General features: G+C 47.8%; 1 protein-coding gene across 1 annotated transcript in view; it reads left to right on the top strand.

The window, feature by feature from the left end:
* Positions 1-26,795, top strand: part of SOX5 (SRY-box 5) — a 587,891-nt gene that overhangs the window by 294,737 nt on the left and 266,359 nt on the right. Inside the window, exons 5-6 of the mRNA XM_015412682.1 lie at positions 4,324-4,496; positions 7,191-7,259. Of these exons, the coding sequence (XP_015268168.1) occupies positions 4,324-4,496; positions 7,191-7,259 (242 nt within the window). The remainder of the gene's footprint in view (positions 1-4,323; positions 4,497-7,190; positions 7,260-26,795) is intronic.

Raw genomic sequence — 26,795 nt, 5'->3', positions numbered from 1 at the left:
AGAGAAGGTCAGAGGTGGTTTGCCATTGCCTGCCTCTTCATAACGATCCCTGTCTTCCTTGATGGTCTCCCATCCACGTACTAACGGGGGCCGACCCTGCTTAGATTCTGAGATCTGACAAGACCGGGTTAGCCCGGGCCATCCGTCAGGGCTGTGTATTTCTAGCCTACCACTGATGTACAGTATCAGAGATCACTGATGTGTTGTGGGGTTTTTTTTAAAAAAAAATTATTTCCCCTCTTGTAAAATAAACTAGACAAGTGTGAAATGATGGGATTATCAGGGGTTCTCGCATCTGTGCATTTAAACCCCTTGCAATCAATTTGCTTTCCAAACTGCAAATGTTAAATGAAAGCGCCTGTTCCGGGGGGAGGGGGGGGGACCCTTTCGCAATGATTGGAATCATTTTGAAGAAGATTTCAAGTAACATTTTCGCTGCTGCTCCCACACACACACATCCTTCAAACGCCTTCTGATTTGAATATTTATTATATTCGTTAATACGGATTTAAGTACTGAAAACCTCTATGCAAAATCAGCGTTATTAGACACTGGCCATCATTTGGTGGCTTACAGAATCAAGAACGATGCCTGGTGCAGGAGAGCCTGGAAACTTGAGTTAGTTGCGTGAAATCTCCCCGGGGCGGGGGAGGGGGGTGCTCATCCATTTTTTCGGACAGCTACAATGATGGATACAGTGAAGGATGAGCAGTCCCAAGTTGTGACTTCTCCTTCGGACAAAGTTTCAGAGGATAGCCATGTTGGTTTGCAGTAGAAATCTAGGTTCGAGTCCAGCCGCACCTTAGAGACCAACTAGATTTTCAGGGTATAACCAGGGCTCTTTTTGTAGAAAAAGCCCAGCAGGAGCTCATTGGCATAATAGGCCACACCCAACAGCAGAACCTCATTAGCATATTAGGCCACACCCCTGACAGCACAGCTCATTAGCACATTAGGCCACACCCCCATGTTACCAGAAGTGTGGTCATCCAGCCACACCCACCTTTTGCTTGTTATTCTGTTTACCTTGTTTGTTGTCCAAACCCAGGGCTTTTTTGTAGCAGGAACTCCTTTGCATGTTAGGCCACACACCCCCTAATGTAGCCATCCCTAATGAGTTCCTGCTGTTGGGTGTGGCCTATTATGCTAATGAGTTCCTGCTGGGTGTGGCAAACTTGGGAGCCAGCCGAAACAACTTGGGAGCCAGCCGAGATTGGATGATACTTTTACAAGACTGTTGCAAGTGGAATGAGAAAAGCATCGGTGTCAATGATATATAAACTTTTTTCTTCTCCCAGTTTCAACTCTGGTCAAGTAGATTCTGCAGTTTTTGGAAGCATAATAAACCTGCAGCATTTGTTCTCCATTTTCAGCTTTACTGTAATGTGTGCTTGCTTAATTTTAAATCTGTTGCATCATTCTTCTGCCCAAATCCCACTGAAATGAGAGCTGGGCTATAAGTTAGACTTGCCATGAGTATCATATGGTATCTTCCAGTGAGTTTCCTATCAGAGCCAGTTTGGTGTAGTGGTTAAGTGTGCGGACTCTAATCTGGGAGAACCGGGTTTGATTCCCCTCTCCTCTACTTGCACCTGCTGGATGACCTTGGGCAAGTCATAGTTCTGTCAGAGGTGTTCTTGAAAAAGAGCAGTTTCTGTCAGAGCTCTCACAGCCCCACCTACATCACAGGGTGTCTGTTGTGGGGAGGGGAAGGAGTTTGTAAGCCGCTCTGAGACTCCAAGTGAAGGGTGGGGTATACATCCAATCACTTCTTGTTCTTGTTGTTCTTCTTCTTCTTCTCATGTGATTTCATACATTTCACTTTGTAAGTTGGGGGCCTTTCACACATTTCAATAGGAAGGTGTTGTGGCTCAACAATAGAGCTTCAGCTTGGCATGCAGAAGATCCCAGGTTCAATCCGCAGCATCTTCAGTTAGAAGGACCAGGCAGTAGGTGACGAGAAAGACCTCAGCCTGAGACCCTAGAAAGTCACTGCCAGTCTGAGTAGACTGCACTGACTTTGATGGATCAAGGGTCTGATTCAGTATAAGGCAGCTTCATGTATGTTCATGTGTTTTCACTGGCCAGACAAATATAGGGGATTTCCCCCCTAATTGCAATAGTGTTTGGACTAGATTTGCCATTTGAACATTAATCCTGAGGGGAGGGCGGGATATAAATTGGATAATGAATTAATTAATTAATCCTGATAACAGAATTTATTTCCTTCAAGTATACCCCCACCTTTCTTCTCCAGTAGGGGACCTAAGGCGGTTTACATCCTTCTTTTCTCCTCTGATTTATGCTCTCAACAACCCAGTGTGGTGCATTAGGTTGAGTGTGTTTGACTGACGTATGGTCACCCAGCAGGCTTCTATGGTAGTGCAGGAGGTTTGAACATGGAGTCTCCCAGATTCTAGCCTGACTCTCTGACCACTTCACCACTCTGGCACTCAACCAGTAAAGAACGTAAGGCGTGTCTCAGCTCCAAAAGGAAAAAAATATCCGAGATCATGGATGAGGAAAGGATTCTCTGGTCCTCAGAGTGTGGCTGAAAGGGACATGATAACACAGCACAATCTAAGATAATTTCAGCTGGGTAGCCATATTGGTCCGCAGTACAAGAGCAATGCCGTGACCCGGATGGGCTGGTCCGATCTCACGAAATCTCAGAATCTAAGCAGGCTGAGCCCTTGTCAGCAGGGGTCGTTTCGTAGAAAAAGAGCTAGGGGAACTCATTAGCATAACTCATTAGCATATGCCACACCCCCTGACATCACCGGAAGTGTGTCATAAGGCCACACCCCCTGACATCACCGGAAGTGTGTCATAAGGCCACACCCCCCGCCCCCAACGGTCCCTGCCGCTGCCGCTGGCCTTGCAGCTCCACTGCCGAGCCCCACGAGGGGCCCGGCGGTGGACCTGCAAGGCCGGCGGGAGTGCGAGGAAGCCCCGTGAAGGCCCTCCCTGGCCCCAGGCAGGCAGGGGTGGGGAGAGGCAGGGAGGAAGCAACTTACCCTCCCTCTTCTCCTGCCTCCTCCTGGCTGAATGAGGGCCGGAAGTGGGGTGGCCGGAAGCAGGGGGCGGGGCTTTGTCATGTGCCCCTCCCCCGTACCTCACCCGGGGGAACTGCGATCCCCCGCTTTCCCCCCCGAAATGACCTCTGCTTGTCAGTATTTGGATAGGAGACCCCCAAGGAATACGAGGGTTGCTACGCAGGGTCGTTGTTGTTGTTCAGTCGCACAGTCGAGTCTGACTCTTCGCAACCCCATGGACCAGCTCCCGCCAGGCCCTCCTGTCTTCCGCCGTCCTCTGAAGTTGGCTCAATTTCCTGTCCGTTGCATCGATGACACTGTATAACCATCTCATCCTTTGCCATCCCCGTCTTCTTTGACCTTCAGTCTTTCCCAGCATCAGGGTCTTCTCCAGCGAGTGCTCCCTTCTCATTTGGTGGCCAAAGTATTTGAGCTTCAGCTTCAGGATCTGGCCTTTTAGGGAACAGTCAGGGTTGATTTCTTTTGGGATTGACTGATTTGATCTTCTTGCAGTCCAAGGGACTCTGACGCAGAGTCAGGCAGGGGCAAACCACCTCGGAACATCTCTTGCCTTGAAAACCCTACGGGGTCGCCGTAAATTGACAGCAAAAAAAAGAAAAGAAAAAAGAGAGAGCAAGGTTTGAGTCTACGATCCCCCATAAAGAGCAACACGTTTCCCAGGGTCTCAGCTTTTGAGAGACAGAGCTATCTGATGAAGGGAGCTCGGACTCTTGAAAGCCTGTACCCTGGAAGTCTTGCTAGTGCAATCTAAGAACACTCCTGGGAGTAAGACCCGCCGAGTAGGCCTGTTTAGGATTGCATTGACAGCCAGCCTGCATAAATGGATCTGAGTCCGGTCAGTGCCAGAACAGGTGATTTTTTACTGGGAAGCGAGTAACCTTAAGTGCCCTGATGACAGACAAGAGGGATATATGCAAGACACAGTAATCAGTAAACGGTCTTGGATTTAGGTTCTCCCATTCCTCTCAAGCTGGTGATCAGCCCCGTCAAAGTCGATAGCATTGACAAACTGTTGATTAGCCTGGCATTGGCAGACGAACGTGCTCAGTCGGCGTCATGCCGGTAGCCCATCTACCCCCGGATCCGGCATCCAAATAAGGTGGGGCCGAAATCTGTTAGCGAGTAAATAATCAAGTTGTTTTTCATGCGGCGTGCTGCTATATGCTTGCCCCGATTGGCTTTCGCAGTGACGAGGGGGTTTGGAAAGGTACCCATTTCTCATTCTCTCTCTCTCTCTCTTTACCTTTTGTCACCATATGATGCTCAGGGACTCCAGAAAGCCTGGCGGAGAAAGAGCGGCAGCTCATGGGCATGATCAATCAGCTGACCAGTTTGCGGGAGCAGCTGCTGGCCGCGCACGACGAGCAGAAGAAGCTGGCTGCCTCGCAGATCGAGAAGCAGCGCCAGCAAATGGAGCTGGCCAAGCAGCAGCAAGAGCAGGTGAGGTGACGATTCAGGGGGCTTTTCGCTTTGCCTCCCTCTTTCTTGGTGGGGGAAGCTCATAACATGCCATTAACTTGCTCTTTCGGTTTGGCTGTGTGCACGGGAGCTGTTCTGCTGACACTCGGTTGAAGGTACTGGCTGTCACATACAAAACCCTTGCTGGCCTCGACCCATCTTGTTTGCAGGACGGCCTCTCTCTCCTGATGCTCTGCCACTCCTGTCAAGCAGAGGCTTATTTATTTATATTTATTTATTTAATTAGAATTTCCAGGCCGCCCTTCCCCACAAGCAGGGCTCAGGACGGCTTGCAACAAAGATAAATGCTGTCAATAATTGAGTTAACACCGGCAATAAAATACGTAATATGTAGATCAACAGATAAAACAATCCATTCCAAGATGGTGGGAAAATGTCAGCTTCCACAAGCCTTCTCGGGGGGTTGTGGAGAATGGAGGGTGTGAGAGTGTCAGACCATGTGTTGTTCCATCGTTGTCCTCAACCAAATGTCTGGCAGAACATCTCTGCCTTACATGCCCTGCGGAAAGGTAACGAATCCCGCAGGGCACGGATGTTGTCCGGCAGAGAGTTCCACAAGGCAGGGGCCAGGGCCAAAAAAAAGGCCTTGGCCCTGGCTGAGGGCAGCCGGATCTCTCTCGGGCCAGGGACCACCAGGAGGTTCTTACTTCCTGAGTAGCAATCTTCTGGGAAACGGGCAAACCAGCAAATGGGCAAAATCAACAACGGCCCCTACACGTGCTTCCTCTGTTGTGGCTCCCGCCTTGTGGAATGGCCTGCCCATTTCTCCCTGTCCCCATTGTATTTTCACAACAGTGTTAGGCTGAGAGGGAAAGTTCAGAAAAGGGCAACTCGATTGATAAAAGGGTTGGAACACTTTCCCTATGAGGAAAGGTTAAGGCGCTTCGGGCTCTTTAGCTTGGAGAAACGACGACTGAGGGGTGACATGATTGAGGTTTATAAGATTATGCATGGGAAAGAGCAGGTAGAGAAAGAGGTACTTTTCTCCCTTTCTAATAATACAAGAACTCGTGGGCACTCCATGAAATTGCTGAGCGGTTGGGTTAGAATGGATAAAAGGAAGTACTTCTTCACCCAAAGAGTGATTAACACTTGAAATTCACTGCCACAGGAAGTGGTGGCGGCTACAAGCACGGACGGCTTCAAAAGGGAATTAGATAAGCATATGGAGCAGAGGTCCATCAGTGGCTATTAGCCACAAGGTATAGCTAGGGGCTCTGGGGCAAGTGATGCTCTGTCTTCTTAGTGCTTTGGGGGGGGGGTCAACAGTGGGAGGGCTTCTAATGTCCTGGCCCCACTGGTGGACCTCCTGATGGCACCGGATATTTCTGGCCACTGTGTGATACAGAGTGTTGGACTGGATGGGCCTTTGGCCTGATCCAACATTGGCATCTCTTATGTTCTTATGACTGGCTCAAATTCACCTCGCAATCTTCACGGCCAAGTGGGAATTTGAGCTCAAATCTCCCTCGCCCTGCTCCAGTGCTTTAACCACTATACCAAATGGAGGGGGAGATCTGAGCGACGGTCTCCACTAATGAAAGGTCCTTCCTTCAGTGGAACTGAACTCCCCTCACTCTGCAGCCTACCGATTGCTCCAGAAGTCTGCTCCCGGGGGATGGGGGGGCACTCGGTAGCAGCACGCGGGATCAGTCAGAGGTCTGCAGTGGGGAGCAGGGGGAATGGACAGAAATCTCCCCCGTCCATCACTGGTCGTTATCTTCAGGAGCAGAGAGGATGAAGGAGAGCGAGGTGCAGAATAGAAAACTGTATTTAACGCTTGCGGATCCAACCCATGGGCTGTCAAGAGAATGGTTATGAAATTTCTCCTTTGTGTACAGCCAGGTGCCTGTATTTGTTGATTTCATTTATACCCCACCTCTCTTCCCAGTGGGGCCCCGAAGCAGCTAACATTGTTCTCCTCTCCTCCGTTATTCTCACAACCACCCTGCGGGGTAGGTTGGGCTGAGAGTGTGTGTCTGGCTCAAGGCCACCCAGCCATCTTCCATGGCAGAGTGGGGATTTGAACCTGGGTCTCACACATCCTAGTCGTACTTTCTGACCATTGGCCACTCACATCAAGGAGAAGCCCCCCCTTGACTATCTCCCCCCCCCCACATTCTTGCATGTATGGGAGGGGGAAATAACATTGCACGTGGAAGAGTTCATTCATTGCCTTAATGCCTTCAGGAATTTGGGGGACTGATGCGAGGTGGTACGGTCCAAGCGAAGCATAAAGTACCTGTCTGCAGGGGTCATTTCCTGCAGGAGCGCACAGGAGCGGAACTCCGGCAGTAAAGAGCCCAGGAGGCGGGCACATGCAACAAGCCCCACCCCCTGCTCCCAGCAGCCCTCAGTCAGAGCAAGAAGCAGCCAGGCAAGCTGCAGAGCCCCGGCCCAATACAGTCCAGTGGCACCTTTAAGGCCAAGTTTTATTCAGGTGGGTGAGCCGGTGGGTGTTGCCTTCTGACACACTTCCGGTGATGTCAGGGTGTGTGGCATATGCAAATAAGTTATGCTAATGAGTTATGCTAATGAGCTCCTGCACCTCTTTTTCTATGAAATGACCCCTGCCTGTCTGTCTGATTTCTAGAAGAAGAGTGGGTTGGATTAGACCCTCCCCAGTTAATTATCTTGTCTTTTGACCCCCCACAGATTGCAAGACAGCAGCAGCAGCTCCTGCAACAGCAACACAAAATTAACCTTCTTCAGCAACAGATCCAGGTCAGAGACTGTGCATTTACCCATTCATTTACTCTAATTTTCTCTCTTGTTCTTTTCCGCCACCTACAATTCAATTATTTATTGTCGCGTATGAGCAGGATGATGTCTCTAGGTATGCATGGTGTAGACTGGTGTTGCTTTCGGATCTCGAAACATTAAAGGCCGTACGAGAGCCATGAATATGGTTGTACACATTTGCTCACGTCTTTGTGTCTGTTGTGCAGTTGTTGCATAAATGACTTCCTGAGAGCCACACCTTGTGTTCACAGATGTCTGTTTCTAGTCCTCTTGAAACCCGAGGGGATGGGAGACTTTGGTTTGTATCTGAACATTCATGCACTGAAGGCATATATTGTTTTCCCCACAATCCTCTCCATTCCTGCCACCACTTCTATCCCCCAGAAATATTTCCTTTCGTTTCTTAGATATTTATATCCTGATGTTCTCCTTAATGGGGATCCAAAGTGGCTTACAGCATCACTCTCCCCACTTCAATTTTGTCTTCGCAGCAACCCTGTGGGGTAGGTGAGCCTGAGAGTATGGCTAGCCCAAGGTCACCCAGAAAGCTTTCGGGGCAGAGTGAGTTCTCCCTAGAGTTGCCAGGTCCCTCCTGGCAACCGGCTGGGGAGCGGGGGACTTACCAGGAGCAGCAGGGAGGCCCATCCAACTTGCAGCGAGGTGTCTGCTTCACTGCCCACATGACCTGGAAGTGACATCATCACATCTGGGATGCCAGGGCAATGCTCTGGTATTTGGGCAAAACTCTATGGTAGATTTGGCTTCTTGCATAGAGTTTTTGCCCAAATACCAGGGCGTTGCCCCCGACATCCCAGATGTGATGACATCACTTCTGGGTCGCATGGGCAGTGACATAGAAAAGGGTAGGTTCCCCCTGCCAGCCAGCTGAATGATGGGGAGGTGGGTCATGTCAGCAGGGGACCACTGTCCCCATTAGGCTTGCCAAGTCCCCCCGGGGGGCGGGGAACTCCTGTCACAGAGGCCCGTTCCCCACTGCTGGCGGATCAGGCCCCGGGGGGAACCCCACCCCCAAAGCACAGGACGTGCCCGGCATTAGCACATCACCTTGGAAGTGACGCAGCCACGCCGGGCGTGCCGGGGGCGGGGCCGTGGTCATCCGAGGGAAAACTCTGTTTTTTCCTCGGATGACCGCAGCCCCGCCCCCGACGCGGCCGCGTCACTTCCGGGTGATGTGCTCGCGGCGCTCTGGGAGCAAGCCGGGAGTCCCCCGCTGCGGCTTAAGGTAGGACTTGGCAACCCTAGTCCACATCGTGTGTGTGGGGGGGTGTCTGGCAACCCTAGGTCTCCTAGCTGAACCCTGTAACCACTACACCATGCTTGCTGTCATTTCTGGGGTCCTGGAATCTTTGCAGAGGAACGTCTTTCAGGGGTTACAGCGTTGGAGTAAAGAAGGACAAGGGCAGGAAATCACACCCTCCTCTCTGCAGAGCCGTGCTTGGAGAAGAACATAGAAAAACTGCACGTTCTGTGTGTTCATAGCCGGATACAGGCCTCTGGATGGGATTGCCAACCGCCAGGTGAGGCCCAGAGACGTCTTGGAATTGCAACTGATCTCTAGACTACGGAGATCAGTTCCCCTGCAAGAAGAAGGAGGAAATGGCTGCTTTGGAGGATGGACTCTTATGGCGTTATACCCTGCTCTCCAGACTCCCCCCCCCAAATCTCCAGGTGTTTTCCAACCCAGAGCTGGCAACCCTACACCAAAGGTTTCTCTGTAATATAATTGGGAAATGGTGAGGATAGTCAAAAAAGGTCTGGAATGTGTTAAGATATTTTTCATACTTTGCAGTTCTTTGTGAGGTTCTTTGTGATCTGCAGCTCTAGTAATATTGTGTTCCTCGTTCCTTTTCATTTGTGTGTGTGAGTGAGTGAGAAAGAGCGTGTAAAAACCTATATTTCCGTACTTACCGTTGGTGAGGATTCATCCTCCTGTTGTAGATTTAACGGACAGTGTTTTGAACTGGTGAAGCTACAGCCTGCCCCTGTGGTGGGCGTGGCCAACTATCTCAATACCACTTTCTGGTAAGGGAGTAGTAAGTTCTGTTGGGGGAGAGAGGTTGAACTTTGGGTTCTCGTTGCTACTGACTTCCATAATCTGTGATAGACTACGGGCCTTGAGAGGATCCCTGACTCGCCACCTTTGAAAGACATACCTAGAAGTCCCTGAAAGGGATCATTGGCTTGCTCATCAGGTAAGGTTGTCAACCTCCAGCTGGTAGCTGGAGAGCTCCTGGGATTATGACCGATCGCCAGGTGATGGAGAAAAATTCCCCTGGAGAAAATTGCTGCTTTGGAAGGTGGACTCTATGACATTGTACCCCACTGGAGTCCCTCTGCCCCCAAACCCCACCCTCCTCTTGTTCCACCCCCCAAATCTCCAGGTATTTCCCAACCTGGAGTCTGCAACCCTATCACCATGCACTCTGGGGTTACTGGACATAGACACATTTGTTAAAAAATCAGCTGGCTCGTGTATGGATGAGGTTCAGTAGTCTGAACTGACTTCCAGTCCACAATGATGATGATGATGATGATGATGATGAAGAAGAAGAAGAAGAAGAAGAAGAAGAAGAAGAAGAAGAAGAAGAAGAAGAAGAAGAAGAAGAAGAAGAAGAAGAAGAAGAAAAGAGATTGGGTTTATACCCTGCCCTTCACTCGGAGTTTCAGAGTGGCTTACAAACTCCTTTCCCTTCCCCTCCCCACAACAGACACCCTGTGAGGTGGGTGAGGCTGAGAGAGCTCTCTCAAGAACTGTCCTTGAGAGAACAGCTCTGAAAGGACTTGTAACTGACCCAAGGTTATCCAGCCAGGTGCAAGTGGAGAAGTGGGGAATCAAACCCGGTTCTCCCAGATTAGAGTCCGCGCTCTTAACCACTACACCAAACTGGCTCTCAGCCTCTGTGCCCTCTTTATTTGGCCCTCCCAGGCAGCTGATGGTCCATTGTATGAAACTTTATTTTGGACTCGTTGGACCACTGGTCTGATCCAGCAGTGTCTACTTACAGTCTCATGTTCTCTTTGAAACCTGTTGAGGATCGCACTGTAGATGGCCCGTGGTTGTGTCCAGGAGATAAAAGGTAAAGGTTCCCTTGCTCGAAAGCCAGTAGAATCCGACTCTAAGGTTGCGGTGCTCATCTCCGTTTCCAAGCTGAAGAGCCAGCGCTGTCTGAAAATATTTCCATGGTCATGTGGCCGGCATGACGAAACACCAAGGCGCACAGAACGCTGTGACCTTCCCACCGAAGTGGTCCCTATTTATCTACTTGCAATTTCTTGCTTTCGAATTGCTAGGTTGGCAGGAGCTGGAACTAGAGACGGGAGCTCACTCCGTCATGCAGCACACTTGGGTCTCGAACTCCTGAACTACTGACCTTCCACAGCCTGCAGTTCAGCATCTTAACCCCTTGAGCCACCGCAGCTCCTGTCCAGGAGGACCTTCCATCAATTCTCTAGGCCAGTTTTTCAACACCCCAACTTGACTTTGGCCCTTACGTTTCATAAGTTAATATCTACTCAGGGTCTTTCTTTGGCTTGAACCAAATAGCTGTGTGTTGTTGTTTTTTTAAATCCCAGCTCCATCGCTGTATGAAAGTGTGGCCTTTGCTCCCTCCTTGTCCTCGCCTCCCTTGCGACATAATCAATGCAATTGGCCGGACGGGAGCATGAGAAGAAGCCGCTTGTGTTTTTCCGTCGCTCTGTGTGCGCGCGTGTTTGTGTCTGCGCAACAAGGGTTTTTGAAGGCTGCCTCTCTTTTTTTTTTGCAACCGTGCCCTTGTACATATGGAAAAGCGCAGCATGAAGCAAAGGGTGCCAAAGGGAGAGACAGAAAAGCATCGTTGTCCATTGAACTGACCTACTAAGGGGAACATTAGTACGCCATATGATTACCGTCTCATCCATGTGGAGAATGTAGAGTCGGGAGCACTTTTGTTTGGCAGCCAAAAAAGAGGCGGCTGCCGCTGCAGGGAAGGGTGTTTTTTTCCCTCTTTTCTTTTTTGGGAAAAAAAAGAGAGAGAAAAGATTCAGGCGAGATAACAATACATTTTTTTACTGCCGGCTGGTGGAGGTGTTTAGGATGTGTTTTCTTTATATCTCCGTCCGCCCCTAATTGACGATGCTTTAAAATTGAATGACTAGCAGTCAAAACGTGTTTGCTTCAAGCTGAGAAGAAAAATGCCGGTGTCTGTGCTTCCAAACTGATTGCGCTTTGTACACAACTGACAGCCGCAGTCACTTTGAGTGACTGATAAGTAGGAAGCTTTGCCACTTATCAAGGAATGTGCAGGGGGGAAAAAAGAAAAGGACTCTGAGCCATTCAGATGCGTTGGCATGTTCAAAATAACATCTCACATCAGTCAGGCTGGCGAGGCACTAGGAGACGTTTCAAAATAAACTTTTGTATCCATCTATCTAGCTATCTGGAGGCAAAGATTCAATTTAACAGACAAATCGCCGCGCGGTATCGAGTCGTTTGCTGAAAAGGAGAACATCATTATAACGGCCAACGAAATGGCTGGGATTTCTACATCTTCGGGCAGCCCTTGTCAGCTCAATGCCCTCCCCCCAATTCAATTCTGAATATTCAGTATCTTTGATCACGGGTAGTCCGTCCCGTGTCACGGGAGTGAAGGTGCCATGATGTAGCCCGATCCCATCAGATCTTGGAAGCTTGGATGCTTAGATGGGAGACCCCCCAGGGACAACTCTGCAGAGGAGGTCAATGGCCAACTACCTCTGCTTCTCACTTGCCTAGAAAGCCCCTTGCTGGGGTCCCCATAAGGCTTGGATGAGAGACCACCAGGGAAGGCTCTGCAGAGGCAGGCCATGGCAAACCACCTCTGCTTCTCCCTTGCCTAGAAAGCCCCTTGCTGGGGTCCCCATAAGGCTTGGATGAGAGACCACCAAACTACGTCTTGCGCCTGGCTTGTTGGATGTGGCTTGTACTTGCTGTGATCTGTTGTGACTTTTGAATGCAGAAATCCTGGTTTGTTCAGTACCTCCACTGTCCTTCGTCGCCTCCTGCATATCGTCGCCTCCTGTTCCAGCTGTTGCTTGAGCTTCCTAAGGACCTCTTTCCCAGCTTCTTTCTGCCTCTTCCCTGTAGACACAGTTGTGGTTCAGAGACATCAGGATCTCCAGAGAGGAAATTTAGAAGGCAGCAAAATAGCAAGTGCATGTGTCTGTTTGTGGAACTTTTATTTTCCCCCCCAGAGTTACGAAGTTCAGTGAAGCCGCTAAACAGAAAGAGGGAAAGGGACATATATTTATAATCCTAAACTAAGAATGAGGAAGAGAAGGCTTGATTTTTCCCAGGGTTCTGCCCCTCCCATGCCTCTACTCTTTACTGCAGCTCACAGATTGACCCTTGAACACAACAGGGTTAATTGTATATAGGTATTATCAGGGCTTTTTTGGGAGAAAAAGCCCAGCAGGAACTCATTAGCATAACAGGCCACACCCAGCAGCAGAAACTCATTGGCATATTAGGCCACACCCCCGACAGTGGAGCATATTAGGCCACACCCCCATGCCTTCCCTTGGTTTGCCCGGGTAAGCCAGCCCTTGGACAGGCCGGGGAAGACACGGGGAGGCATTTAAATGCCTCCTCGATCCTTCCAGGGCCCCCCCCTGGCCCGCCCGCCTCGGAGTTGCAGGGGGTGTCGCTCTCCAGGCCTTCCCTCCATAGCCACGCACACAGAGGTTTTGGCTGTAGTGGGCGTGGCCAACTCTATAGCCAGCCGGAACTCCGTTCCTGTGCATTCCTACCCCAAAATAGCCCTGGGCATTATGATAAACTATGGCTACAAACTAGAGAAGACTGAATTTGCTGAGTCACGTACCAGATGTTTTGTGCCTAAGATTTGATCTGTGTAGGCTGTTTTGTAAGTGATACCCACATGTGGACTGCCAGTTGCATATTTGATGGAGAGGGAGTAAAGATGTATAGCAGATAGAGTCCCAGAGAACAGCAGATCTCTCTCAAATGGAACCATACTTACCTATATGAAATCAGCCCTCCTAAATCCTAACCACTATGTTATTATTGGTGGAAAGAGGAAAATGGTGTGCGGGATTAGCCTGTTTGGTGGGAATACTGGATGACTATTCTGGTTGGATGATCTCCCTGTCAGGCACATGCCTGGTGATTCATTTACCTGCTGATTCATTCAGTACCCTTCACTGCCCTCTCCTGCTTCCTGAGAGCAGAAAGGTAGAAAAGAGCAAGAGTCCAGTAGCACCTTAAAGACTAACAAAATATGTGGCAGGGTAGGAGCTTTCATCATTCACTGCTCACTTCTTCAGATATCTGTAGAAGTATCTGAAGTGAGCAGTGACCCACTGTATCTGAAGAAGTGAGCAGTGACTCATGTGACAGCTCATCCCCTGCCAAATATTTTGTTAGTCTTTAAGGTGCTACTGGGCTCTTATATTTATTTATTTAATTTATATCCCTCCCTCCCTGCCGAGGCAGGCTCTTTCTCTTTTCTACTGCTACAGACAGACTAACATGGCTACCCATCTTGATCTATCAGGCAGTGAGGTGTCAGAATCATTTTCAGATCAGAAGATTTCTGAATGTTCCTGAACAGACACTGAACAGACACCCACACACACACACACACACACACACACGGGGGGGGGGATGAATAGAGATCAGGTTGGATGCTGATTAGCAGTTTCAAGCGGCTTTATTGTACAGTCTGTGTGATCTGTGATCCCTTTGTGATGCAAAATATATTACCGGCCTGCAGAATAAAGTGGCCCCTGAGAGTAGAAAATTTGCCCATTCCTGGTATAACTAATTCCTTATTTTTATAACTTGTAGCTATTGGCTTGGGAGATGCAACATGACGCCCAAGCCAAAAAAACTCGGTGCTAACAAATTGCTAAGAGAATTTCCACTCGGTGACTCACCGGATATGTAATAGTACCACCTACTGAGTCATCAGCACTGTAGACTGCATCATTGTGGGTTTCCTTACACACCACCCCTCGAAAGATGGACCCTGCCCATCACTTTATGAGATATAATTGGATTACCAGTTGAGTTAGTTCAGCCTGAAGTCCGTATGAATTTTGATTACAGCAATAATGATAGTCAGGCTTCTTCTCCACCCCCCACCCCCCCCGTAAATGGTGCTATTCGGTTTTTATTGTGTGCTTGGTGGATGTATTTGAAATCCTTTAGATCTTGTAGCAAATAAAGAATTATAACGGTTTGGGTTCCGCATTGCACATGTAGACAAGAGAAACATAGCTGCCCTGGTAATTGAAGGAGCCGCTTCAAATAGTGATCTCGCTGTTGTCCAACAGGATTAACTTTCAGATTTTGTCAGCCTTGGCTTGGGTCTGAGACGCAGCAGCCCCCCCACACTCTGGCCTGTGGGGTGTTGTGGGGCCACCAGCTAAAGCTGGTGAGTACTGGAATTGCCATGTTCAAGGGGCGTCGTAAATTGCAGTGTCTGCGTGTACACTGCAGGCCTGTAGCTACATTGGAGCATTTCTGGGCCCCACCCCCTTCACTAAAAATCATGTCCCACAAATAGCCGTGCCAGAAATCTTATTTTTTCATATTTCCCAAAGACTCATGGGAATGCTTTTGGAAGACTCGCCATGACCTAGGTGGTATACAAGAAGAAGAAGAGATTAGATATATACCCTCACTATCCAAATGAGTCTCAGAGAGGCTTACAAACCCCTTTCCCTTCCCCTCCCCACAACAGACACCCTGTGAGGTAGGTGGGGCTGAGAGAGCTCTGACAGAAACTGCTGTTTTTCAAGAACAGCTGTGCCAGAACTACGGCTTGCCCAAGGTCATCCAGCAGGTGCAAGTGGAGGAGTGGGGAATCAAGCCCGGCTAGAAACAGGCTCGGAGCCTCCCCCTTTAAAGACAGGCTTTCAGATTAATGCAATTAACTGTAATTTAACTGCCCCCTTAAAAATTTAAATGTCCCCCAAACAAAAATATCCTGGTTACGGGCCTTTTACACTCCCTACCACATGCACACACACGAAGGTGCTGGCTGTTTTGATCATCTGAGCATGTGAACACCTCTTAAGAAAACAGACCAAACCATTGGTTGGCAACTTAAAGGCCAAGGGGTGCTTAAAGTTCTGACCTATAGCAATTTCATACATTCCTAAGGTTTCCATACAGAGGCTCCCAAACGTATTTGGCCTACTGCCCCCTTTCCAGTATTTTTTTTTTACTTCGCGCCCCCCTGGAAATCTACCTTCAAGAAGTGGACAAAAAGATGCAGTTTGTGGATCTGCACCTGGATTGTTCCAGCCCACCTGGATCGTTCCAGCAACCCCGAGGGGGCGGTATTGCTCACTTTGGGAACCAGTGAATTAGAAGAAGAAGAAATACCCTTGAATTTTCAAACTTTCTGCATCCACGTTTGAAAATGCGGCAACCCAAAGAAAAATGTTAAGGCTCGATCTAGGCCAGGAGCCAATTAGGTCTCGAGGAAAAGGTTTCAAAAAGATGAAAACATGTCCCATGGAGTGTGTGTGAGAGAGAGAGTGTTGCCTGTGGGTGTGGTTGCATGCCAGCGGCTTCCACTCCTAGATTTAGTGCCCCTGAGTTTTTGGAGCTTGAGTATCAGCGTGACTGAGAAATTAGATCACTGCTAACATTTCCCCCACAAATATGACAGTTCTTCGTTTCCTCTCTTGTTTATTCGATAGAAGTCAGGTATGGCTTACTCTGAAGCAATTCTATTCAACTCAGTGGGAATACTCCAGAGTAAGTGGATTTGTGGATTGCACCTCGGGGAGAGAGAAAGCGGCGGCCCCCGTCCCCATTGTCGGTTGCGGGTTTTTCTTCTCGACCCATTGTTTGCTGTTCTTTTTTGTTGCACACAGCAGGTGTTTCTTTCACGGGCGGCAAAGCTGGCAACACAAGGGTTTCCTTTGTGGTGGTTCCTTGGAGACTTTTGATTAAACTCTTCTTTGTGGTAATGGTGCCAGCAGTGCCAAGTTGCACATGGAATCCGTGCGTACACAAATGCCTTCAATCTCTTTGTTCGTACTCTTTGCTCAAATCTCTCTTCTATACATTATCTCTTACTAGCTAATCTAAAGATAGACAATGCCGCCTGTAGATGTTGCCTGGACTTTCAGATGGGTTTTTTCCCCCCTTTTCCATTGCAGTTTTCTTACCAGTTTAGCTTTTTAAAAAAAATTCCAGCAGCCCAATCCTATGGGTGTTTCTTACAGTAAGTCCCCTTGTCTCCAGTGGAGTTTTCTCCTTAGTAATTGTGCTCCGAGTTGCAGTCTTTAAGTTTTTATAACTGCAAACAAGACCTTTGCAAGATCTTTCCAGTGCCAGTCCTAAAGTTTAAGGTATAAAACATTTTAAGAAATGAATGTGGAGGTGTCCCCCCCTTTGAGTAATGTTTTCAAGATAGCTGTATGTACATATATTAAGTGCCAGCAGTCTGAAATGGGAACAATAAATACACACCATCTTCTTGCTTGAAATGTAGGCTTGCCAAGTCCCCCCGGGGGGGCAGGGAAACCCCCGCCCCAGAGGCCCGTTCCCCTCCGCCGCCGGATCGGGCCCCGGGGGGAACTCCACCCCGACGTGCACGTCACCAGGAAGTGACATGACCACGCTGGGCACGCTGGGTGGGGCCACGGTCATCCGAGGGAAAACTCTATGGTTTCCCGGGATCGACCCAGGAGTCCCTCGCTCCGGAACAAGGTGACACTTGGCAACCCTATTGAAATGTGTTATTGATGTTTTAATTGTTTTATCTTGATGTTTTTATGAATGATGCACATCACCCAGAGCCCTGCATGGCAGGGACTGGGCGATTAACAAATTTAATATATAAACAAATAAATAGAAAATCAGGTTGCAGCCTACAAGTACTGACCCTACTTAGTTTCTGAGATCTGATGAAATTGGGCTATGCCATATCATTCCACATCCCCCCCAAGACAGCTGTGAAGGTGATAAAAGCTTTTGTTTAGACAGGGATCATTGTTCTGAATGTTTCGTTTGGATTCAGTGACGGTATCTGTTCCCATGTGACCGTTCTGAGAAGCATTTCCCCAGTCTTCTTTATTGACTTTCATTGAGGTCAGTGTTTGACTACATCTAGGTGTCTGAGTAGTATATGAAATCATCACGTGAACACATGAAGCTGTCTTATACTGAATCAGACCCTTGGTCCATCAAGGTTAACAATGTCTTCTCAGACCGGCAGCAGCTCTCGAGGGTCTCAGGTAAAGGTCTTTCACCTCCTTTTTTGTTGGCCGCTGTTATTGCTGTCAAGTTGCGGCTGTCTTATGGCGAACCTGTGGGGTTTTCAAAGCATGAGATGTTCAGAGGAGGTTTGCCATTGCCTGCCTCTGCGTAGGAACCCTGGACTTCCTTGGTTGTCTCCAAGTATTAACCAGGGTCCAAGTATTTCCAAGTATTAACTAGGGTCAACCCTGTTTAGCTTCCAAGGTCTGATGAGAGTAGGCTAGGCTGGGCCATCCAAGTCAGGGCTTCTACCTGCTGCCTGACCCTTTTAACTGGAAATGCCAGGGGTGGAATGTGGGACCTTCTACACGCCAAGCAGATGTTCTGCCACTGAGCTATGCCCCCCGCCCCCGGATCACAGTCACTGTGTGATCTCAGATTGATGGGGATCTCTCTCTCTCTCTCTCTGTGTTGAGTGCCATCAAGTCACAACTTACGATGACCCTATGAATCAATGATGCCCCAAACAGACTATCATGAGCAGTCTTCCTCAGGTCTTCCAACCTGAGGCCCATGGCTTCCTTTATTGAGTCGATCCATCTCATGTTGGGTTTCCCTCACTTCCTTTCTAGGAAGGTGAAAAGGATATTAGCCAGAAAAAAATGGCACTGAAGCAGCATCAGAAGAAAGTGGTAGATAGTAGCATTAGAAGAAGAAGGAAAATCGACATCTGCACATTTAACGAATTTTTGGGGAACATTTTGTTCCAGTAAATCAAAACATGCTAACGTTTTGAATAGCCCAGGAGACAGAGACAGACCCATTTTTCTTCTAGACAAGCAAAGAAGACCAAAGTGCGGTGCCACTGGTTTCTTCGCAAGTAGCAATATGTGAAATCCAAATAATAAATTTTGGTTTCGAGAGTCCCACTCAGCTATTTCCAGCAAAGACTCCCCATCCTAGAGTCGTGTTTTTCCAGTGGATTTTTACCAAACCTCATATTAGTCAAGTACACTGACATGCTGGGGATTGGTCTATTTATTTCTAAGGTTTAACACTGTACGGACTGACCCATAGGTTTCCAGAGCAACTTTTTTGGGGGGGAAACCCACTGAAATTCAGAACACCGCACAAAGTAACTAAACAAATTCAAATAATGATGTACTAAGCATAAACAGAATTAATTTAATCAAGATGGCTAGCCCTGCTCGTCCGTCTGTAGCAGTAGAAAAGAGCAAGAGTCCAGCAGCACCTTAAAAGACTAACGAAATTTGTGGCAGGGGAGGAGCTTTCGTGAGTCACACTGCTCATTTCTTCAGACACAGCTAGAATTTGATAGATAGCCATGTTAGTCTGTCTGTAAGTAAAGGTAAAGGTTCCCTTGCTCGAAAGCCAGTCGAGTCCGACTCTAGGGTTGTGGTGCTCATCTCCGTTTCAAAGCCGAAGAGCCAGCGCTGTCTGAAGACGTTTCCGTGGTCATGTGGCCGGCATGACTAAACACCGAGGCGCACGGAATGCTGTTACCTTCCCACCGAAGTGGTACCTATTTATCTACTTGCAATTTCTTGCTTTTGAACTGCTAGGTTGGCAGGAGCTGGAACTAGAGACGGGAGCTCACTCCGTCATGCGGCAACTCGGGTCTTGAACTGCTGAACTACTGACCTTCCACAGCCTGCAGTTCGGCGTCTTAACCTCTTGAGCCACCGCAGTCTGTCTGTAGCAGTAGAAAAAAGCAAGAATCCAGTAGCAAGCTCATCCTCTGCCATAAATTTTGTTAGTCTTCAAGGTGCTGCTAGACTCTTGTTCTTTTCCGTTAATGAAATCAGTAAGGTCACTCCAGGTTAGGTTCCACGGGCCATTCGGAATCACAAAAAAGTTTGCCAGATCATTCATTCATTCATTCATTCATTCATTCATTCATTCATTCAAGGAACTCTACGTAGCACATAGGCTTTTAGACAAAATAATGTCACAATAATTGAAATACAGGAGAAGAAGGAACATTCAGCCCTTTAGTGAAAAAGTAAATATTGAATACATAATTTAAAATATCGAATTAAAATAGCCCCCCGAATCACTGCTTATTTAACTAGGCCCTGAATTAAGGGCAGTAGCTTGAATTTTTAGTGCAGCTGATATATATTTGGCAACTGCCAGAGAGATGTGATTTTCATTTCTGGACAGAAGATTAAGTAAGTCATAATCCTCCAAACGGTTCTAGCCTACAGCACCCGGTATTCCCAGGCGGTCTCCCATCCAAATACTAACCAGGCCTGACCCTGCTTAGATTCCAAGATACAGACAAGACTGAGCGCGTTCAGGGTGGTATGGTTCAGGGTGTCTGACAGACCTAAAATTCAATATGGAAAATATCCCTTGTGAGGAAATTATTTAACAAGGAGGGGCCACTGCAGAGAAGGCCCTGCTCCACACAGCTGGGTAGATTTTTCCTGAGATTTCCTCAACCCATGCTGTAGGCAGTGGCTGTAGAGTGACAGCTGAAAAGTGTTGGCTGTTCACAGCTTTCAGCACCTGTGAGATGGTTTTCATCTTGTCTCTGTTATTTTCCTTCTTGTTTGCCCATACTCTCATTGGCAGGTGACCGATGTGATTGTTTTCAAGCACATCACAGCACTACACGTGGCATGATGGTGGTCACAAATGGCCGTTAACAAAATTGCTGTCAGTTATCACGGCCAATTGGTTCAATAGGAAGGGTGCATAAATGAGTGGAAGTGAAGAAGATAGGAAATGGCACTGGGAAGGAGGAGGAAGATGAGGAGATTGGCTTTATACCCTTCCCTTCACTCAGAGTCTCAGAGCAGCCTACAATCTCCTTTCCTTTCCCCTCCCCACAACAGATACCCTTTGGGGTAGGTGGGGTAGAACTCTTTCAAGGACTGCCATGAGAGAACAGCTCTGAAAGAACTTGTAAATAACCCAAGGTCACACCAGCAGCTGCATGTGGAGGAGTGGGGAATCAGACCCAGTTCTCCAAGATTAGAGTCCGTGCTCTTAACCACTACACCAAACTGGAAGAGCCAGGACAACAAATGATTGTTGAAGAACATCATGATCATACAAATGTTCAGTCAGGTGAGCCATTATTTTTCAGCCATTTGTTGGTTTGTATCATGTATACTCAGCCAATTGTAGTCCCTAGGGCTGAGCTACTGGTTCCCAGTTTGAGAGCCAGTTTGGTGTAGTGGTTAAGTGCGTGGACTCTAATCTGGGAGAACCGGGTTTGATTCCCCACTCCTCCACTTGCACCTGCTGATGTGACCTTGGGTCAGTCACAAGCTCTGGCACAGCTGTCCTTGAAAAAGAGCAGTTTGTGTCAGAGTTCTCTCAGCCCCGCCTACCTCACAGGGTGTCTGTTGTGGGGAGGGGAAGGGAAAGGAGTTTGTAAGCCGCTCTGAGACTCCAAGTGAAGGGTGGGGAATAAATCCAATCTCCTCTTCTTCTTCTAATCAGAACATCTTTTTAGTGCTGTGAGGTGATTTGGAAGCTAGGTGGTGGTGGATGTTGGCAGCAGTTCCAGAAACTCATACCCTTCAAAAGAGGGTGAAAATGAGGGAAAACCAAGAGGAGTCCATTTTCACCTTATCCGGGTGGATGTTAAAGGGACTTGCCTTCTGTCATTACAAAAGACTGATGGGACCCCTGGATATTCTTGTGGCATCTTAGGAGTCCCCAGTCCCCATTTTCAGAAATGCTTCCCTATAGGAAGGGATTAGTAGCCTGAATAGCCCAGACTAGTCCAATCTCATCAGATTTCAGAAGCTAAGCAGGGTTGGACCAGGTTAGTACATGGATGGGAGACCACCAAGGAAGTCTAGAGTTGCCACGCAGAGGCAGGCAATGGAAAACCACCTCTGTTTGTCTCTTACCTGTGCTGGTCGCCATGAGTCTGCTGCGACTTGATGTCACTTAATCATTATTAGGGAGAGATTGTATGGAGGAAAAAAACCCAGATGGTTTGCACATGTCAGCCGTGTCTTTGGTATGTCTCGGACACCAGCAGGAGATAAATTTTCACCAGGTAGGAATCCAGCGGATTTCTCATGCCATTGAGATGCCCCCTTTCCCCCTTCATGCTCTGCCTCACCGTTCACATTATCAGCACTGCATGTGGTGTTCGTATAAGCTTTCTTTGGAGAAGAAGAGAAGGCTGCTGGTGGTGGAGACCCAAAAATGAATTGGGAGTATACTTAAGATCTGGCGAGACAGGGGAGCCGCGTGACTGACACCTGAAGCCCACCTGCCCCGCAAATCAGCTCCGAGGCTGTGTGAGGCTTTGAGGAAGCTTTCTCTCTTTTTGTGTGTGTTTGAAAGACCGATTTTCTTCATGTTGGGACTGTGTCTCAATGGAAGTGTCAAATCCGAGGAAGGATAAAATGCCTGGTTACAGTAAAAGGAAGCACTCTGAAATTATCTGTCAGACTCCATGTTTGCCGAGCTTTTGCATTAGCAGAGGACAAAGTCACGGTGTGTTGACACCTCCTAATGTGCGGTGACATAATACCTGAGAAATGGAGAGGCACAAACTTATCTGAGTTTTCACAGGAAAAAGAAGGGATTTAACTTTACTGGTTAAAATATGGATTTATGTACTTTACTGGGAGGGGGGGAAATAACTGCTGTTACCCAAGTCTGATTGAGATAAACCTGCTCAGATCTAATTCTCTCCCATCCTTGTGAAAAGTGGACCTTAAGATTCTGAGCTTATTCGCTCAAATCTCCCCACCCACCCCCCTTTTTTATCCAGAAATACAGATTAGGGGGGGATGTCTGTGGTCCTTATCTTTAAGGTTCTTACAGCTTCAGAAGGAAAATGAAATGCTTATGTGAAGGACACTTTCTTGAACTCACGATTGGTCTTCGCTTAGATTATTGAAGGAAAAAGCTTTCAGCAATACAGATTTCCCACAATGCTCCAGTCCCTGCATTTTACATATCTCGGTCTGGCTCAAGAAACTTAAATCTTTTTATTCCTCTAAACTGCCAATTAAGTTGGAGGAAACTCCAAACCCCTTATGGATTTCTGATTCGGCTGTCAACGCGAATGTTCGCTCAGGCCTTCCGTTGCCCCACGCTATTATCTGACCCATGTTCAGAAGGCTTGTCTTTTCATCGCCTGCAACCCTGATGTCAACTTTCACATCCTATTAAATTAGGGTGGGGCTGATGACAAAAAGGATACCATTCAAGATTAACAGCACTTTGCGCTTGCTTGATTGGGGCTTGCCTTTGGGTTGAAGCCCCTGCCTGACATCTTGGATTCTGGGCACTGCATTGTCCGTTTCTCCCCTTCCCATGTTCTGCATGTTTTTTGGTACCAGGGGATAGGTCCAAGCTGAAGGAAAGCAAGAAGCAGACTTCCCTTTGGCCATTTGAAGTTGTATCTCTGTGCTGCTCGCTGATGCCAGGAGTTTCCCTTGGTGATAAAAACCCTTTATGGGGTTTTGTAGAGCAGCAGAGGAGTGTTATGGCCTCCTCTTGCTGTTATTGTACATTACATATTAGGATCTTCACCACCTTCAACAACGCTTCAGAACCCTCACTGATGCTGCTTCTGTAATATACGTTTGTTCCAAGGGGAGGTTCTTATCCTTTCATGTACACGTGCTTACGGAAGAGTGGTCCTCTTAATCCAATTTAAGATTTAAAATTGATGGGCAGCTAATTTCACAAGTAATCCGTGGCCCCAGGTAAAGAACCTCACTGAAATCCACATCGAAAGACATGTACAGCCAGTTCAGTAGGGCCCAAATGATAATACGGATGACCAAAGTCTGTTTGGCTGCTAGTTTTCCCGCTTTCCCATTGTTGCCAGTTTTCTGCCTCTGCGTAACAACCCTGAACTTCCTCGATGGTCTCCCGTACAAGTACTAACCAGGGCCAACCCTGCTTAGCTTCTGAGATCTGAAGAGACTGGGCTAGCCTGGGCCACCCAGATCAGGGCATGAGACAAAGGGGTATCCTTGAGAGAGGTGTTTTGGTGTAGTGGTTAGAAGCATGGATTCTAATCTGGGAGAACTGGGATTGAGTCCCCACTTCCCTACATGCTAGGGTTGCCAAGTGTTATTTTCGCCGCAGTGGGAGACTCCCGGCTGGCGGCTGGAGTCTGCGCGTGCGCCGCATCCACATCCCTCGGAAGTGACGCGACCACGCCGGGCACGCTGGGCGGGGCCACGACTATCCGAGGGAAAAAGATAGAGTTTTCCCTCGGATGACCGTGGCCCCACCCCCAGTGTGCCCGGCATAGTCGTGTCACTTCCGGGTGACGTGCACGTCGGGGTGGGGTTCCCCCCAGGGCCCGATCCGCCAGCGGCAGGGAACGGGCCTCTGGGGTGGGGGTTTTCCCGCCCCCCGGGGGGACTTGGCAAGCCTACTACATGCAGCTGCTGGTGTGACCTTGGGTCAGTCATGGCTCTCTCAGAGCTGTTCTCGAAAGAGCTCTTTCAGCCCCACCTACCTCACAGGGTGTCTGTTGGGGGAGGGAGGGAAAAGAGAATGTAAACCGCTCTGAGACTCCTTTGGGCAGTGAAGGGTGGGGTATAAATCCAATCTCCTCCTCCTCCTCCTCCTCTTCTTCTTCTTCTTCTCGAGACTGTTGGAGCACATGTTTTAGAAATTTTTTCTTTCAGACAAGCAGATGTTATTTTACTATGAATGTTATTCGATATCCATGTGCTCTTAGGGATTGTCACTACATCTTTATCTTTTGCTGTTATAAAGATGATTTACCTTTGTTCAGAAATTTGTAACCATGTTGGTGCGAGTCGTTGATGATGAAAGTGTGCATGGATGTGATTGTATTTGTGCTCTGAGATGCCGACTTTTTTTTTTTTAACACAACTGGGTACATAACACTGGGAGGAAGGCAGAACCAGGAAGTGACAATAAATTGTACATAGTTGGCATGGAATCTCATCAGTCTGTTGCCTGCCAACACTCATGACTTTATGATGTTCTCACATGCAAATCTCACATTAATGTGCTATTATTCTTAAAATCTCCTGCTGCTGAAATAAGCTAAATCACTTTTTGAAACAGTACTTTCTCTTTTTTTTAGTTTTTCATTGTTGCCACAGTTTTTTGAAAAATCCTTCTCTGAAAGATATTTCCTAAATATATTGTGATGGACTGGAAACCAAAAATCTAAATTTAAAAAATAAACTATAGTTGCTAGGATTTTTAAAATAAAATAAGATCCTTCATAATATTCAAGCCAATCTCAGTAAAATTTGCCTGACTCATGGATAATAAACACGAAAGGCTGTCAATACTGAACAAGAGTGTTGGCATTATAATAATTTGCAGCCAGTGGGATTACATCACCGAATCATTTGGCTTAATCTGTGTGATGGGAACAGAAAGGAAACAGCCAACAAAAACTGATTTTAAGACAGAGAAAGAATCCAAATCCTGTTGTTGATTAAAATACAATCATGGAAGCGAACTGTTTTTTCCCAGTTTTGTTTTCTTCCTTCCTTCCTTCTTCTTTTAATACTTTATATGGAGTTAAAAAACCCAGATATTAACTGTTCCTTCACCATTTTCCTGGGGGTACCTGTGTTTCTGTGTTTCGTGTTTTCCTTTGGGGCAGGGATCCCCAACCTTTTTCAGCCTGCAGACACATTTGTAATTCGGACACGGCATGGTGGGCACATCCTCAAAATGGCTGCTACATAGGGTTGCCAAGTCTGAAGCAGCGCTGGAGCGGGGGACTCCAGCACTGCTACGGGAGCGCGCGCCACAACCACGTCACCCAGAAGTGACGCGACCATGCCGGGCACGCTGGGGGCGGGGCCACAACCATCCGAGGGAAAACCATAGAGTTTTCCCTCGGATGTCCATGGCCCCGCCCCCAGCGTGCCCGGTGTGCCTGTGTCCCTTCCGGGTGACGCGCACGTGTGGGTGGGGTTCCCCCCGGGGCCCGATCCACTGGCGGTGGGGAATGGGCCTCTGGGGTGGGGGTTTCCCCGCCCCCCGGGGGGACTTGGCAAACCTACCTGGGAGTAAGCCCCATTGAATGAAATGGGAATTACTTCCAAGTACACCTTTTTAGGATTGCTCCATCTATGGGCTAATCCTTTGGAATGCTGTGGGGATTGTCTTTTCATGTAGTTAGTTGCTTATTTTAACTTGCTATTTTATATATTTGCATGCTTTCCCCTGCCTTTTCCCAACACCACCAGTGATGGATTTAGAGCTATTTAGGGAGGGGAATGATGTAAAAAACTAGTGACTTTAGGAATCCTAATGTATGTAGGAATTTAGGAACATGACAGTCGGAGAACCCCACGGAAGAATCTTTCTAAGACAAGATCCTCCTGCTATGTTGAATCCTTTAACTCCTTTCTGCCTAGTGTTCCTCCAATAGAAAGTGCCTTCCTTCACTTGAGAAAAGTAATTCTTCATTAGATAAAGTTTTTTTCTTTATTAAGGGAAGACTTAGGGAAGGGAGCGGTAGCATCCAACCCAACAGATTTCAAAAACAAGTTTGAAAATGGGGTCAGTATTGTCATGAAAGTTTGGGCCACGTTTCATTTTCTTCTTACTATGGACATAAGCATCACAGGAAGATGAACATCTTTTTCTTTTTCTTCTTCTAGCTCCTAGGTTCTGTACTTGGAAGTGGTGGCCTACAGGTGAGTCCAATCTCACCAGATCTCAGAAGCTAAGCCGGGTTGACCCTGGTCAGTATTTGGATGGAAAATCTCCAAGGAATACCACGGTCACTACACCGAGGCCGGCAATGGCAAATCACCTCTGAACATCTCTTGCCTTGAAAACCCTACCATAAGTCACCATAAGTCAGTGGTGAGTAGATGGCAAATAAATAAATAAATAAAATTAAAGTTAGGAGAGGGGTAAGAGTTGGCTGCATAGACATAAGAATAATGGATTGGTTATAAAAATGGGGGGGGCTGTCTTAGGTGAGAAGAGCACCAGTTGAGCATTGTAAAGCCGTTGTAGCTTTGTTCCTGGATAATCTTCCCTGCCTGCCTCTCTTTGATACTACTGTGTTTTATGTTGCAAAGTATTGCTGGTATTTAGCTTTCCCACATGCAGATATTTTCAAAAGGAGACCCATTAAAGCGTGTCTCTCCTGCTGAGCAACCTGTGGGCTTATTTTGGTCCTATTTATACCAGATGTTTATAGGGCTGATCACTGCAATGAATACAAAGTTGTGGGTACTGTAAGAGTTACAGTAATTGCTTTCTTCTCTCTCCCCCCCCCTAGTTTTACTTCGATGTGGTATCTTTTTTTTTTGTTAAAGCAAAAGAGA

Source organism: Gekko japonicus, unplaced genomic scaffold (assembly GCF_001447785.1).
Source record: "Gekko japonicus isolate JY-2015 unplaced genomic scaffold, Gekko_japonicus_V1.1 scaffold482, whole genome shotgun sequence".
In the NCBI taxonomy this organism is placed as follows: Eukaryota; Metazoa; Chordata; class Lepidosauria; order Squamata; family Gekkonidae; genus Gekko; species Gekko japonicus.
This window is presented reverse-complemented; position numbering and strand designations above follow the sequence as displayed.